The sequence below is a fragment of the Haematobia irritans genome, chromosome 1, assembly GCF_050003625.1.
Source record: "Haematobia irritans isolate KBUSLIRL chromosome 1, ASM5000362v1, whole genome shotgun sequence".
Taxonomy (NCBI): Eukaryota; Metazoa; Arthropoda; class Insecta; order Diptera; family Muscidae; genus Haematobia; species Haematobia irritans.
The window spans coordinates 150858951-150875743 of NC_134397.1; the positions used below are offsets into that span (position 1 = coordinate 150858951).

Here is a 16793-nt window from a genome sequence, read left to right on the forward strand (position 1 = left end):
GATATTGCCGAAGCATTATTATATTTGTTTTATGGGAACATATTATATGTTTGGAAGCATTTTGAGCCCAAAAATATTATATGCTTGGAAGAATTTTCTCAATTCCACGAAATTCCACCTTTTTCTGTAATACAAATAATGTTGAAGAAATTATTTTTTTATAATTTTTCGCCTGGACGGAGAATCGAACCGGGAACCATGCAATTTGTAAGCCAATACACTACCACTGGGCTACGTGGCTGTTAGACAACTATCGTTATAAGTTACATTTATATAGCATAGCTTGCAGCGCCCACGAGCCCATGCAAACATAACATTATTTAACAGAAACATATATTTGTTGGCCACGTGGAGCAGTGGTTAGCATATGTTACGATTTCTTTTAACGAACCAAGAAAAAAATTTTGCCCATAATGCCAAAATGATAAACAAAACACATGTCCACTAGAGGTGTGCACGTGAGTAATAGTTTACTCACGCTCACGCACACTCACGACTGAAAAATCATATTCACGCACACTCACGCACGATATTTTTTGGTAGGACTCACGCTCACGCACACTCACGCACGAAAACGTCGTGAATCACGAAAAATACCGTGACTCACGAAAAATATCGTGATTCACGAAAAATATCGTGACTCACGAATAATTTTATGATTAATTTACATTACCGAAGTGTCGGAAAACATGAGCATTATTAAAATCGAGAGTGTTATTAAACTCTTAACATCCCAGGTGTCGCTAAAATTGTAATTGAATTTAACTCTTAAGGGTTTTATGTTGGTGAGCAGGAATATTTTCGTGAGTGTAATTCGTTACTCACGCACACTCACGAAGATATTATTTTCGTGACTCACGCTCACGCACGACATTTTAGTTTGTTAATCACGCTCACGCACACTCACGCTGTTTTCATGAGCGTGACTCACGACTCACGCACGAATCACGAAAATGTTCGTGAGTCACGATAATTTCGTGTCACGTGCACACCTCTAATGTCCACACATGCATAAAATACTGCTCTCAAGGCGAAAACACATGCTGTTTTTCTGTTAATTTCAAGAAAAACATTAAATCAAAGTTTCAAAATAAGACTTTTAATCTTTAATTCAAAGATTCAATATCTCAGTTAATTTAAACAATTATTCTTTAAATCTAAATATTTTTTATTATTTTAAGGAATATTTGCTTAACTTCAAAGTCATACGATTTTAACGGAGGTACGCAAATTTCAAAGATTCGTGTCCAACATTTACAGAAAAACATTTTTATAGCAAAGGTTATTAACTTCATTATAATTAAAAGTTCTTTATTTAAAGAAATTTAACCGTAATATTGTGTAAATTGCGTGTCCTAAAATTTAGGTTGCATAATCTTTTATATTAGGTCAATATTTTTCAGTGTTGCAATGTCTTTCATTTAAATCTCTTACAATAGCCAGCAAAATCAAATCAGTGTATCAAGCAGAGCACCAATTGTGTTATGTTCATGTCTCTACATCACCAACTCTTTCTCAATACTCTCTCGCTTCCTAACACTTATTAATTTCACAATTTCTCATAATAATATATGTTTGCATTCATACATATCAAATTAATTTATAAACATTATATGTTTGTTCTTTAAGAATAATAATGTGTTAACAATTTTTTACACCAAAAACGCTCATTTTATTCCGTGAATGAAGAATCAGATTCGCACCGCCTAATTAATATATCTCTTGACTTGACTCCTTTCTCTAATAAAGGAGGTCTTTATTCTAATTTAATTATGTAAGCTCTTAATTTAAGGTCTTTAGTTTAATGAACATGAATTAAGCAAAGTAATAATACAATTTAAAGAATCTTAGTTCTTTGTACAGTAATTTTTCCTATTCTTACAGCTTAATCAAGCCACTGCCAATCTGGACTTATCTCCACTCTACGGATTCACAGATTCGGCTCGTAATCGGATGCGTTCATTCAGAAATGGATTTTTAAAATCCACACAAACCGAATCAATCGAGAATTCTCTCTTGCCAATGGTAACCGAGGATATTCACCGCTTTTGCGTTAATATACCAAATTCCCAGGAGATTGCCAGCAATGTTAATTCTTCGTGTTTTATGGCTGGAGACTCTAGGGTCAATAGTAATCCATTTAGTATTGCCATCTATACGATTTTCATGCGTAATCATAATCGATTGGCTCAAGAGTTGAAAGAAACCTATCCTCAGTGGAATGATGAGCAATTATATCAACAAGCTAAGGCTATTAATGTAGACATATACCAGAGAATAGTTTTCTTTGAATGGTTACCAGTTGCATTGGGTCCCAATGTGGCAGAAGAAATCTATCAATCATATCGGAAAATTGAAAGGATAAGTGAAGAACCACAACAAGTATCGAATGAATATGCAGTAGCAGCTTCTCGTTTCTATTTGTCAATGATGCCAAATAGTTTGCACAGTTTTCCAATGCGATCTGATGTTACAACAGACTCTCCAAAATGGGGCAAAGAAAAGATGCAAACGTCCACGGATATATTTAACTTAAAATATCAATTGTATTGTAATAATCTCACTTATACATCTAAGAAATTGGATGATATTCTCAATTCGATTTTACAACAACGTACCATGAAAATGGATAATTCCTATGTGGAGAGTGTAAGTTTGGCGAAAATATTATTTGGTTTATCTACAGCATTTACAATTAAAATTTATATTAATTACAATTTTTTAGCTCCTGGCGGATTTTGTAGGTCCTAAACGACCTACGCATAGTGATATTATGGCCTTTGATATTCAACGTGGCCGTGACCATGGACTTCAACCTTATTTCAAATATGTTCAAGTTTGCAATAATATTAAAATAACCAGCTGGAACGATTTCAACAGATTTATAGCACCAGAGGTAAATATTTTAAAAGTCAATACTTTTTTTTGTGAGCATTTGCTCAAGATGTTTTAACTAAGACGCAAGCCATGATAAAAATTTGTAACATTTGGGCTTTGTTTAAAATAATTTAAAGATTTCATGCCGAATATATTTTTTGAGAAAAGTAAATATAGACAACATGTTGGTTGCCAATCCAGCTTTTTAAGTCAATATGTATTCGAAGAAAGAAATTGATTTTAGCGTTCGTATTTTAAGTACAACATAAATGTATTTTACTCAGTTTCGAAAATGAAGAATGAAGGAAGAAAACGAGGCGAATTCTAAATTCTCTTCGATTTTCGTTTTCAAAATTTTGCGATGTCATCAACAATTTGAACATTGTTGATGGACCAGAAATTTATATTTGCACAAAAAATTGCCACCAAAATCACGAAAATACAAAATTTAATTTTGATGAAATTTTTTCTTTACAAAAAACACAAAACAAACTTTTTCGGTTTTGGAAGCGACGCATTTTTTGTCATTTTTTCGTGTCATAGAACATTAGCCGCTGGTTATACTAAAATTTCTGAAGAACTCAGAAATATGTTTTTGCTCGAGTCTGCAATTGAACTCGCACCTTTGGAACTCAAGGCCGAATAGTAATTCTAGTTTTGTCTTATTGATAATTATATTGTGTTTAAAATGTTAATATGTTTTTTTTAATGCGTCATTTTAGGATATTGAAAAATTAAAAAAGATCTACACAAAATGGCAGGATATTGATTTAATAGTCGGTGGTATGTCTGAAATTTCAGCCCAAGGTGCTTCCGTTGGACCAACGTTCCAGTGTATTATGGGTAAGTTAAAAATAATTTAATATACCCTATGGTACTATAAACTCTTTGCCTAATAAAACATTAGGCAATTATAGATCCCGATTCACTAAAAAATATTGATTTATCGAAGACTAGGTATTCTTCGAAATGCACAGGAAAAAATATCACCAGAATATTTCCAATTAAAAAGTTAATTGAAGTTGAATGTTTTTTCAATTAAAAAATTAATTGATACAATTAACTTTTTAATCAAGGTAGAAACATTAGGTTAATTAAGTCAATGATTGAACATTTTAAAATTTTTAATTAAAAAATTAATTGATAGAATTAACTTTTTAATCAAATTCAGGAGACTAAGTCAGTTAAAAAAAGTGATGAACATTTCTTGATCAAAATAAAAACTCTAAGCCAATTCAGAAAGTAGTTAAAAATAGTTACCTTTTTAAATAAAAAATTAATTGGGGTTTGCATTCAAAATCAATTAAATTTTTAATTGAATCAATTAAAAAATTAATTGAAAATTGCTAATGACATCAATTATTTTTTTAATCAAGGATTTTTTCTATGCCCAATTAAAACTGTGATTGATACTATCATTTTCGTGATTGAAGACATTTCAATTAAAAAAATAATTGGATCAATTAATTTCGTGATTGAATCAGAAAAATATTTTTTTGTGTGTGAGTTAGGTTATGGAGGATGACACAGATCCGAGCCAAGCGGATTTGTGGTCACTTAGACCCTAGTTGGTCCATTGCGGTTTGATGAAAGCGAGAATACTCGCATTCTCGCAAGTCGAACATAGTCTGGAAGAAATAAGAGGTCAGTATCTTGTTTCTTCTGAAAGATACTGCTGAACACTGGCACATAAAATGGAATGAATCTTTCGTAGCCTCAGGGTCCAGACACCATCTACAAATATCATCATTCGTTAGACCGAACCTTACCATGTGTTTTCCCAGAGTATTGTGTCCTGTTATGATTCCCATTAAAGGCCTCACCTCCTCACTTTGCATGATTTCACATCTAAATAACGTCCTCATCGGTAGAAGTTTTGCAGCTTTTGCAATAGCAAATATCCCCGCCTGTAATATTCTGCATTCATTGCAGGGATGGAAAATACAATTTTTAAGATTGTACAAAGGTATTTTTTGAGAGAAAAAGTACTTTTCACTAAATTTTAACAAAAAATCCATTGGAATATTATTGTCAAGAACTCCTATAGACTGAATTTTAAAGAAAATAAAATTTTGTTTGTCAACTTCTCAATTTTAAATATTCTCTTTTTTTATCCGCTTACAAAGACTACCGTACACGCAAAGGAAAACGTGTACCGAAAACGTTTTTCTTTTGTTAGAGTTTTTTGAATTGCTTCGAAAATTTTAAACTTTTATCACCAAAAAAATTCGTTTGCTACAAAATTTTTATTTTTTCAATAAAAAAAGTTATTTTTGAAACAACAACACAGTCCATTTCGTTTATATCAAACACTGTTCTTTTCTGACTTTAGGTCTTTAATAAGACACATTTTACAGTTCAAAATTTAATATACTACAATGTAATGTTGAACATTTTTTCGGAATCTTCCGAACATATCTGGAATATATGTTAAAAAAAACTTTGGTCGAAGCAGGGATCGAACCCACGACCCTTGGCATGCTAGTCGGACGTAGCAACCACTGTTCCACGGTGCCAAACTAAATGTTTGTTTCCGTTAAATAAACTTTTTTTATTCGGTTCGTGGGCGCCGCAAGCTATGCTATATAAATATAACGTATATGGATATTTATCTATTGATGACCATAACAGGTACATAGCTCAGTGGTTAGTGTGTTGGCTTACAAAGTGCATGGTCCGCGGTTCGATTCTCCGTCCAGGCGAAAGGTAAAAAAAATTTTAAAAATTTATAAAATCGTATAATTTCTTCTACATTGTTGGTATTACAGGAAAAGTTGTTAAGAACTAAAAAACATCGTGGATGTGAGTAAGATGTGAGGGAAAATGCAATTAGCAAGAAAACAATGTTTTTTTGAGTTTGTCCTTATGAAATTGTTTTTACATCCTGGAAAAGAATAAACGTTTATCACAAAAAGTATATACTTTTCTCCCAAATACACTTCCTTACAGCGAAAAGCAAATGAGAAACGAACTTTGTTTGTCTAAAATTTCGTTTGGGAGGAAAGAATTATTTTTTTGCGTGTAGTATTGTAATCACGCATGCCACAGTTGGTAGAATTTTTGTTTGGTAGATTGGTAGAATTCATGGTGGTTCATAAATTTTCTAGAGATAAATAAAAATTAATTTTTGAAAAAATTTTCTATAATAAATAAGATTTTGGCAAAGTTTTCTATAGAAATAAAATTTTACATTAATTGCAATTTTAAATGCGAGCTAATTGGACACGAAGATTAAGGAATTGGTATTATTATGCTATTGAAAAGAAAATGCCAGATACCCATCTAACAAGCCTGACTATATGTTACATATGTTGAAGTGTTGGCTAATCCACATTTCCATAGTCTCCAGTAAGATCTGGCTGGGTGAGATGATTCAATTTGGGTCTTATATGCTAATTTCTTATGGAAATTACATACGAGAATCATTTCTCCCTCATAGGATGGGGGGTATATTAACTTTGTCATTCCGTTTGTAACACATCGAAATATTGCTCTAAGACCCCATAAAGTATATATATTCTGGGTCGTGGTGAAATTCTGAGTCGATCTGAGCATGTCCGTCCGTCCGTCCGTCTGTTGAAATCACGCTAACTTCCGAAAGAAACAAGCTATCGACTTGAAACTCGGCACAAGTAGTTGTTATTGATGATGGTATTGCAAATGGGCCATATCGGTCCACTTATTCGTATAGCCCCCATATAAACGGACCCCCAAATTTGGCTTGCGAGGCCTGTAAGAGAAGCAAATTTCATCCGATCCGTCTGAAATTTGGTACATGGTGTTAGTATATGGTCTCTAACAACCATGCAAAAATTGGTCCATATCGGTCCATAATTATATATAGCCCCCATATAAACCGATTCCCCGATTTGGCTTGCGGAGCCTCTAAGAGAAGCAAATTTCATCCGATCCGGCTGAAATTTGGTACATGGTGTTAGTATATGGTCTCTAACAACCATGCAAAAATTGGTCCATATCGGTCCATAATTATATATAGCCCCCATATAAACCGATTCCCCGATTTGGCTTGCGGAGCCTCTAAGAGAAGCAAATTTCATCCGATCCGGCTGAAATTTGGTACATGGTGTTAGTATATGGTATCTAACCAAGGCCGTATTTAAGGGGGGGGATGAGGGGGATCAAACCCCCCCCGAAATGAATAAATATTTTGATATAAATAAATATGTATTTTTAGCTGCATAGAAAAATCTTATCGAAGATGTTGAAGAAAAGCTGGAGGTTTTATTTTTAAAAACGCTTACCTATAAAACTTGCACAAATCATAGAATACTAGTTGAAAACCCCGTCAAACGACGGTCGAAAAAAACAATTTGTTTTTGTTCTCGCACCACAAATTTCATTTTTGGAAAATGTCTTTCTGATTTTTATGTGTGTTTGTTGTTCTTTTTGTGAACATGACTCGCTTTGTTTGGCCATAGCAACAACAACGAAATAGCCAAACACACATGTGTAAATGAAATGGCGCAAAACCTGCGAAAAGCCTAATTCAGCGATGGAAGCACTTGGAGAGTGCAATAAAGTGATATTTCCAAACGTGCATATTCTTTTAAAAAATTTTGGTCACTTTGCCAGTTACTCAGGGATGGAAAATACAATTTTTACAATTTTTAAGAAAGTACAAAAAAGGTATTTTGTGAGCGGAAAGGTACTTTTTACTAAATTTCAACAAAAATTTCACTGGAAGATTATTGTCAAGAGACTAAATTTTAAAGAAAATAAAATTTTGACAAAATTTTCTATATAAATAAAATTTTGCAAAAATTTTCTATAGAAATAAAATTTTGCAAAAAAATGTTGCAAAATTTTTTCTATAGAAAAAAAAATTGCAAAAATTTCCTATAGAAATAACATTTTACCAAAATTTTCAATTAAATTAAAATTTTGACAAAACTTTCTACAAATATAAAATTTTGCAAAAATTCTATATAGAAATAAAAATCGATAGTATAGAATCGCATTCTTTTTTCGACTAAAACATTCTTGAAGTTCAATAAAATCCTGTTTTTGACTATGTCTTTTACAAAATCAAGATTTTCTTCCCACATGAACATATCTGTTTTGCCATATTTGTAAAAGACTATTAGCAAATAAGGTTGATAAAGACTTTTTCAAAATATTAAAATATTTTGTCAAAGCTATTGTACCAAAAATCTGATATCGACTCAAAAATGTCTACACAAAAGGTACTAAATCCCACTAAGCATTGAAATTTTATCTTTTGGATCGGATATCATTTGATAAAATACGAAAAAAAATTAAATCTTTTCATTACTTGTTCGTCGTTAAATTCAACGCTTCTTCGCAGACTTTGCACCACAGTGGAAACTCGTAAATAGGTTTTCAAATTCTGGGGGGTGGGGGTCTAAGATTTTTCTGCGGGGTCTAAGTCCCTATCCCACAGTCGTTCCTACGCCTATGGCCTAGATCTTAAGCTAGATACACTAAAAAAAATTTATTTGGATCCAAAGATTTTGAACTTCCCCTAAGGATTTTGTTATTGATTCCGCGCCAAAGATGCTGCTTCTTTAAAATAAAGACATTTTTAGTGACCTATCTGGCTTTAAATCTACGATCAAAAAATTAAAATTAGGATAAATATTTTATTTATCAAATTTTCATTCTCTTCGAGGTATACACGTACAAACAGATGCCAATTTAATAATAAAAATTATACCGGATACTTCGAAGTAAAAAAATATGATTTAATTAAAAGAAAAAAAAAAACTTTCAACCAATGATTCAAAAGATAAGGACGATTACTTTGAATCAAAAATGTATTTCTTTACTTTAAGGAAGTTTTGCCTTGGCTTAAATTTCCAAAATTTGTGTCCTACATATAACACTTTTTTGTTAAAGTCATGATAGTAAACTTTATTTTAATTAAAATTTCATTACATTAAAGAAATTAGTCCTTAATATTGTGGAAATTTCGTTAATATTTTAAAATTTAGATTGCGTGATCTTTAATATCACGTACATATAGCTCCGTAAAAACATGCCTTATTTTAAAGAAGCCTTATCTTTGGCTCGGAATCAAAAACAAAATCATTGAAGGAATATCCATCTTCATATCCAATTCAACTTTTCTTAATCCAAAGATTCAATATTAATTTAAATCTTATTTTTTATTTTTTCTAAATCTACGGTACTGACCGGGGTGAAAAAGTATTGAAAAAAGTACTATAGTACTGCATTTTCCATCCCTGCAGTTACTACGTGCTCATCCGAACGTTCATTTTCAACAATGATGAGATTAAAGACGTATCTTAGAAATTCCACTAGCGAGAGTGTACTCAATGGATTGGCATTAATGTCGGTTCATCGCCGAATAAATGTGCCGACTGAAGAAGTCATTGATTTATTTGCTGCCCCAAAAAGCCCGTCGGCTCAATTTAATATTATAAAACAAGTAAGGAAAGTCTAAAGTCGGGCGGGGCCGACTATATTATACCCTGCACCACTTTGTAGATCTAAATTTTCGATACCATATCACATCCCTTAAATGTGTTGGGGGCTATATATAAAGGTTTGTCCCAAATACATACATTTAAATATCGCTCGATCTGGACAGAATTTGATAGACTTCTACAAAATCTATAGACTCAAAATTTAAGTCGGCTAATGGACTAGGATGGAACACAATGTTAGTAAAAAAATATTGGAAACGTTTAAACCTGAAGCAATTTTAAGGAATCTTTGAAAAAGTTTATTTATAATTTATCGCTCGATATATGCGTATTAGAAGTTTAGGAAAATTAGAGTAATTTTTACAACTTTTCGACTAAGCAGTGGCGATTTTACAAGGAAAATGTTGGTATTTTGACCATTTTTGTCGAAATCAGAAAAACATATATAGGGGAGCTATATGTAAATCTGAACCGATGTCAACCAAATTTGGCACGCATAGCTACAATGCTAATTCTACTCCCTGTGCAAAATTTCAACTAAATCAGAGTTAAAAATTGGCCTCTGTGGTCATAGGAGTGTAAATCGGGCGAAAGCTATATATGGGAGCTATATCTAAATTTGAACCGATTTCAACCAAATTTGGCACGCATAGCAACAATGCTGATTCTACTCCCTGTGCAAAATTTCAAATAAATCGGAGCAAAAAATTGGGCTCTGTGGGCAAATGAGTGTAAATCGGGCGAAAGCTATATATGGGAGCTATATCTAAATCTGAACCGATTTGGCTGATATTTTGCAAGTTTTTCGAGACCCATAAAATATTCGGATTTACGGAATTTGAGGAAGATCGGTTGATATACACGCCAATTATGACCAGATCGGTGAAAAATATATATGGCAGCTATATCTAAATCTGAACCGATTTTTTCCAAAATAGGGATCGTCTTTGAGCCGAAACAGGACCCTATACCAAATTTTAGGACAATCGGACTAAAACTGCGAGCTGTACTTTGCACACAAAAATACATCAACAGACAGACGGACAGACAGACAGACAGACAGACAGACATCGCTAAATCGACTCAGAATTTAATTCTAAGCCGATCCGTATACTAAAAGGTTGGTCTATGATTACTCCTTCTTGGCGTTACATACAAATGCACAAACTTATTATACCCTGTACCACAGTAGTGGTGAAGGGTATAAATATTGTATACATACCTTGCATAAATAAAATTTTCTACACATGAGATTATATGAATATTTTTTTTTTAAGTTGAACCCCCCCCCCGAATTAAAATCCTGGCTACGGCCTTGTTAGATAATCTAACAACCATGCAAAAATTGGTCCACATCGGTCCATAATTATATATAGCCCCCATATAAAACGATCACCAGATTTGACCTCCGGAGCCTCTTAGAAGACCAAAATTCATCTGATTCAGTTGAAATTTGGTACGTGATGTTAATATATGGCCTCAAACACCCATGCAGAAATTGGTCGATATCGGTCCATAATTATATATAGGCCCCATATAAACCGATCCCCAGATTTGACCTCCGGAGCACCTTGGAAGAGCAAAATTCTTCCCATTCGGTTGAAATTTGGTACGTGATGTTAGTATCGGGTATCCAAAAACCATGCAGCAATTCGTTCCTATCAGTCCATAATAATATATAGCTCCCATATAAACCGATCCCCAGATTTGACTTCCGGTGTCTTTTGGAGAAGCAAAATTTATCCGATCTGGTTGAAATTTGATACGTGGTGGTAGCATATGATATTTAACAACCATGTGAGTTGAAATTTGTGGATGACAGTCTTTCGTAGAAGTTTTTACGCAATCCATGGTGGATGGTACATAAGATTCGGCCCGGCCGAACTTACGGCCGTATATACTTGTTTAAATTTCAATTTGTTATTACATTATTGCAACAACAGATTGAAATCTATTTTTAGAAGGATTGCTGAATTCACCTGATTGGTGAACGATCACACAATGTCTTGTTCATGTCCAATTAGCTCGCATTTAAAATTATAATTCATGTAAAGTAATTGATTTGGACGGAAAACCAGCCTGTGTTGATATCAGGCTAACATAAAAAGAAATACAATTTTGACTAAACTTTCTATAGAAATAAAATTTTGACAAAATTTTCTATAGGAATAAAATTTTGATAAATTTTTTCATAGAAATTAAATTTTGACAAAATTTTCTATAGAAATATTTTTTAGGAACTACCTTACATATTCCAGGGGAACTAAAATTTGTTGGTATGCCTTTGCGAATTTTAGGAGCATACAGCTTTAGATTACTGGCGGACCTAGAAAATGTTACCTCTTTGTTAAAAAAACACAAGTTAGTAAAGTCTAAAGTCGGGCGCGGCCGACTATATTATACCCTTCATCACTATGTAGATCAACATTTTTGATACCATTTTAACTCATTCAAATTTATTGGGAGCTATATAAAGGTTTACAATCCCTTATAAAAATCAGAACCGATTTGGAGAAATATTTTTAAACTTCTACAAAATCTCCAGACCTTAAATTTAAATTGGCCAACTCCTTGAAACGAAACACAATTAAGTAAATAAATATGGAAAATATAAAGCTAAAGCCATTTTATTGAACAAAGGTGCATTTGTGATTTATCCGACGATACACATGTATTAGAGGTATAGGAAAATTTGAGGAATTTTTATTTTTGTTTCTTAGCAGTGGTGGCTAAATTTCACCAAGATAAGTGGTCAATTGTTGGGTTTGTGACAATATTTGGTCACATCGAGCAACATCTACATCGCCGGAACCTTATCTAAATCTTCTGTGGAAAGTATGGGGACATCTTCGCTGACGTTGTGCCATTTTTGCATAATTCGGAAGAATATATGGCGCTTTATCTAAATCTGAACCGATTTAGATAGAATGTTAAATCTTTCTTCTGTGTAAAATAAAATCAATGGGAGTAAAATTCCGTTGATATGGGTATAGAATATGAAATTTGCTACTATATTTCTCCAAATCAGGCGTATATATTAGATAGGGTCACGGCCTAAAGGAAAAAAAAAGTTGATGCGGTCAGCCCCCAGTTTTGTAGCATATTCTAAGACAATTTCAGAACACCAAAACTTTTTTTCCGTGCACCCTACGACCCCCCGAAATACAATTTATTGTGCTGTTTCGTCATTTAAAGTCCGATCGAAAAGAAACGCATATCGTTGTTGGTGGTTGATCAGGGGCTATATTTCATGCATTGGTCATTTTTGACTCCGGCGTCAAATTTGATTTTTAATTTTTTTATTTCGCTTCGTATACCCCAATAATGCCCATTTCTTATAACCATTATAAAGATCTTAACAAAATATGAAACTTTTGCTTTTGAAGTATTAACTTATATTCATAAACAAAAAAGTTACAGAGATTTTAAAAAGTCAATAGGTCACCCTACACAACACTAAATAGTTTTTGCTGTGTTGTCATGATGTCCGATCGAAACCACATGCACATCGTTATTCATATCTACGAAATTGATTTATAAGGTATTTAGAACACAAAACCTGTTTATCCGTAAATTTCTAACGGTACCTTTGTATACATACTGGTTGTTTGCACTACGGCATTTTCTGCGTTATGCAAAGTGCGTGTGTTTTTGCTAGAACAATTTGAGAGCCTAAAGTTTTAAAATTCTAACAATCACTTTCGCTACATGATAAATTGTATTTCGGGGGGTCGTAGGGTGCACGAAAAAAAAAAGTTTTGGTGTTCTGAAATTGTCTTCGAATATGCTACAAAACTTGGGGGTGACCGCATCAACTTTTTTTCGTGACCCTATCTAGTATGTATATGAGAGCTATATCCAAATCTATACCAATTTGTTCTAAATTTGGTACACAAAACTAAAAATCTTAATTCTACTCTCAGGGAAAATTTCCAGTGAATGGAAATGAAAATTTGGTCTCCGGTTGTTATATGAATCTTGCGAAAGATATGTATGGAAGCTATATCTAACCGATTTCAACGAAATTTAGCACACTTGATCATCCATTGTATTCTTTGTGCAAAATTTGAAGGAAATAAAGGCAAATTTCTGGCCTCTAGGGTCAATTAAATCCACATCGGGCGAAAGATATTTATATAGGAGCTATATCCAAATCAGGACCGATTTTAATCAAACTAGGCATGGATAGCTATAATATTAATTCTACTCCATGTGCATAGCCTCACATAAATCGGAAAAAACTTTGGCCTCTATGGTCCCATGAGTCTAAATCGGGCGAAAGATATATATGGGATCTATATCTAAATCTGAACCGATTTCAACCAAATTTAGCAATAATTGATAGAATATTAATTCGACTCTCCGTGCAAAATTTTACGTGAATCGGTGTTAAAATTTGGCCTTTACGGTCATATGAGTCAAAATCGGGCGAAAGTTATATATGGGACCTATATCTAAATCTGGACCGATTTCAGCAAATTTAGCAAGCATTTAAAAAATGTCAATTCTACTTTCTGTACAAAATTTCATGTAAATCGGTAGTAAACTTTGGTCTCTGTGGTCATATGAGTCTAAATCAGGCGAAAGATATATATGGGAGCTGTATATAAATCTGAACCGATTTCAACTAAATTTGTCACAATTGACGACGTTATCAATTGTACTCCTTGTACAAAATTGTGAGCAAATCAGGCTAAAACTCTGGCTTCTGGGACTATATAAGTAAATATCGGACGAAAGATATATGTGGGAGCTATATCTAAATCTGAACCGATTTGGCTGATATGTTTTTTGAGACTCATAAAATATTTGGATGTACGGAATTCAATTCTAAGACGATCAGTATACTAAACGATGGGTATCCTACTTTTCCTTCTTGGCGTTACATACAAATGCACAAACTTATTATACCCTGTACAACAGTAGTGGTGAAGGGTATAAAAATTAAACTCTCGTTGACACCGGAAATACAATTAACTTAATATCATATAACTAATTAAAGCGTAGACAAGAAATTCTTCAACACTGTTAAAGATCTATCAATTTATTTGACAGCTTTAATAAAAACAATTAAATTATGATGACTAGTATTCACTAATACCATGATAAAGATGATGTTGAAACATGAGTACAATATTAATTAATTAATAACTGCTAATCTTGTAGCAGTACGTTCATAAATACTTTGAACATTATGTGAAAATAGACGAAAAATTTATTATATTTTCAAATCCGTAATCTATAAATCCGCATGTGTGCACAAAAATTCACAATGGAAGTGTGTTGTAAAATGCCAATCATCTCTATACTGAATGACATTAGAATCACAATCGCATACAAAAGATTCAAGTAGACAGGCTGTGCTAACTGACTAATCTAATAATCAACAATGTCGATTGAATGCTTGGTTGGTTGACTGACTGACTGACACACATAAATTTGTAATATACGAATGTCGTTCATAAACATATGCTCCGACAGTTGTATGCATATGCTGCTTACAATCATATAGTAGCATATATTGTATATAAATTCATCCATCCATTCATCGAAATATGAAAAAATTAATGAGCTAAATACATATTTAGCCAATACCTGTTAAGACTAATTGAAATGAAAATCGTAAAATATGTAACAATAAACAGTGGGGGGAATTGACAAAATAGGGAAATATTCAAAGAGTTATGCATTTATCACCAAAAAACATTTATTGTAACAATTTTTTTATTTTTGTAATAAAAACAATATTACTTCTTCTTTTCTGACTTTATGCCTTAACTAAGATCAATTTTGATGTTTCGAAGTAAACAAATTAAAATAGTACTATGCCATACCGGACAACGCCTTTCAAATCTTGCAAAAGTTTTCGGACTATATGTAAAATTATATTATTTACTCTTCTAAAAGTTGTATTTTGTAAATCGTTTGTAAGCTTGCTTCAGTGTTAGGAGATTCACACTTATTGCCGCAATATATTATTAAAATCTCCAACAATTCAATTGAATGTCCTTGAAGTTTTCTTTGCCACAATCTTTGGAACACTACTTGAACAAAAATGTGTCCTCAAGAGACCCTTATAATGTGCTTAGCCGTCTCTACGAAAAGGATAGCTTTTCTAGTGTTCCTGGATTCACACAGACTTCCGAATAATTCAAATTCTTGTTCTTTTCATTAACTTTCGTCGTAATCGCCCTCAAAATGCCTAAGATACAAAATCGTAACACTAATTATCTTACGAAACTGATTTAATAAAAATTATCTTTCTTGCCTTTTCTTGTAATAATCGTGTAGGGATCTATAGTATAAACCAATAATCGATTTTTCGACTATTCGATTATTGACTATTAATCAAAAATCGATTTTCGATTATTTTCACCAATCAAAATTCGAATATTCGATTTTTCATAATCGAATTTCATAGAAATAATGAGTATACAAAATATTCGATTTTATGGCATCTATTTGTCTTTTTGTTAGCGTTATCAACAATAGTTGGTAAGAAATGCCAAAAATTAGTATTCCAGTCAAACATGTTATTTTTTTTTAAAGTTGTTTAATATATTTTTAAAATGTTCAATATAAAATTTTTAACATGTACGTGTCATTTATTATTATTTCCTTAAATATTTGTTTAATATATTTTGAAAATGTTCAATCTGAAATTTTCAACATGTTATCATTATCTCCCCAAATAATTAGCCGTATACATTCAAGGAAATTGAAAAAAAAACAAAGGATTCATTTCCACCAATTTGATATTTGATTTAATCAAGTCAACATTTTTATTCTTATTGGTAATATAATACTATAAGTAAAACTTAAGATATATATGATAATCAAAATTAAAAATTAGTTGAAAATCTAAAATCGATTTTGCGATTATTTTAAGGTTAATAATCGATTTCGACTTTTTTAGATTTTCATGGCAAAATTCGAATAATCGATTAATCGATTTTCGATTAATAGATCCCTATAATCGTGGAATTTTAAGTCTTTAATCAATATCTTTTTGCGCCTACGGCTGAACAGTTTGAAATTGAAATTTTCAATCAATTCGATATCAATTAAAGCCAGCTCAGATAAAGGTCGTTTGAGAATGCCCACACTTGTTCTAACATCGTTTCCTTTGTACAAATGAACTATTCGAGAACCAAACATCCCGCATTCATGTCTTGAGTTGCTGGGCACCATTTAACGCGACGAGATAGATCAGGGAGATATTCTTTTATCCATCTGGCTGCGTGCTGCCCGTTTCCATGTTTAGCTCAATGAACCTCCTTTTTATAACCGAGACCGAGTGGCGCTTCACATTGCAGTGAAACCACTTATAGAAACTTTGATGTTCGGTCGAAGCAGGGATTGAACCCGACCCTTTGTACGCAAGGTGGACATGCTAACTAGAGGTGTGCGTGTGACACGCGTGAATCACATGAGTCGTGAATAAAATCTGATGCAACTCTCGTGAATGTGCGTGAATGGGACTAAAAC

General features: G+C 32.7%; 1 protein-coding gene across 1 annotated transcript in view; it reads left to right on the plus strand.

Annotated features, from left to right (window-relative positions):
* The window catches only part of Irc (Immune-regulated catalase), a 59428-nt gene that overhangs the window by 16775 nt on the left and 25860 nt on the right, over nucleotides 1–16793 (plus strand). Inside the window, exons 6-8 of the mRNA XM_075291927.1 lie at nucleotides 1885–2649; nucleotides 2726–2896; nucleotides 3600–3720. Coding sequence (XP_075148042.1) covers nucleotides 1885–2649; nucleotides 2726–2896; nucleotides 3600–3720 — 1057 coding nt within the window. The remainder of the gene's footprint in view (nucleotides 1–1884; nucleotides 2650–2725; nucleotides 2897–3599; nucleotides 3721–16793) is intronic.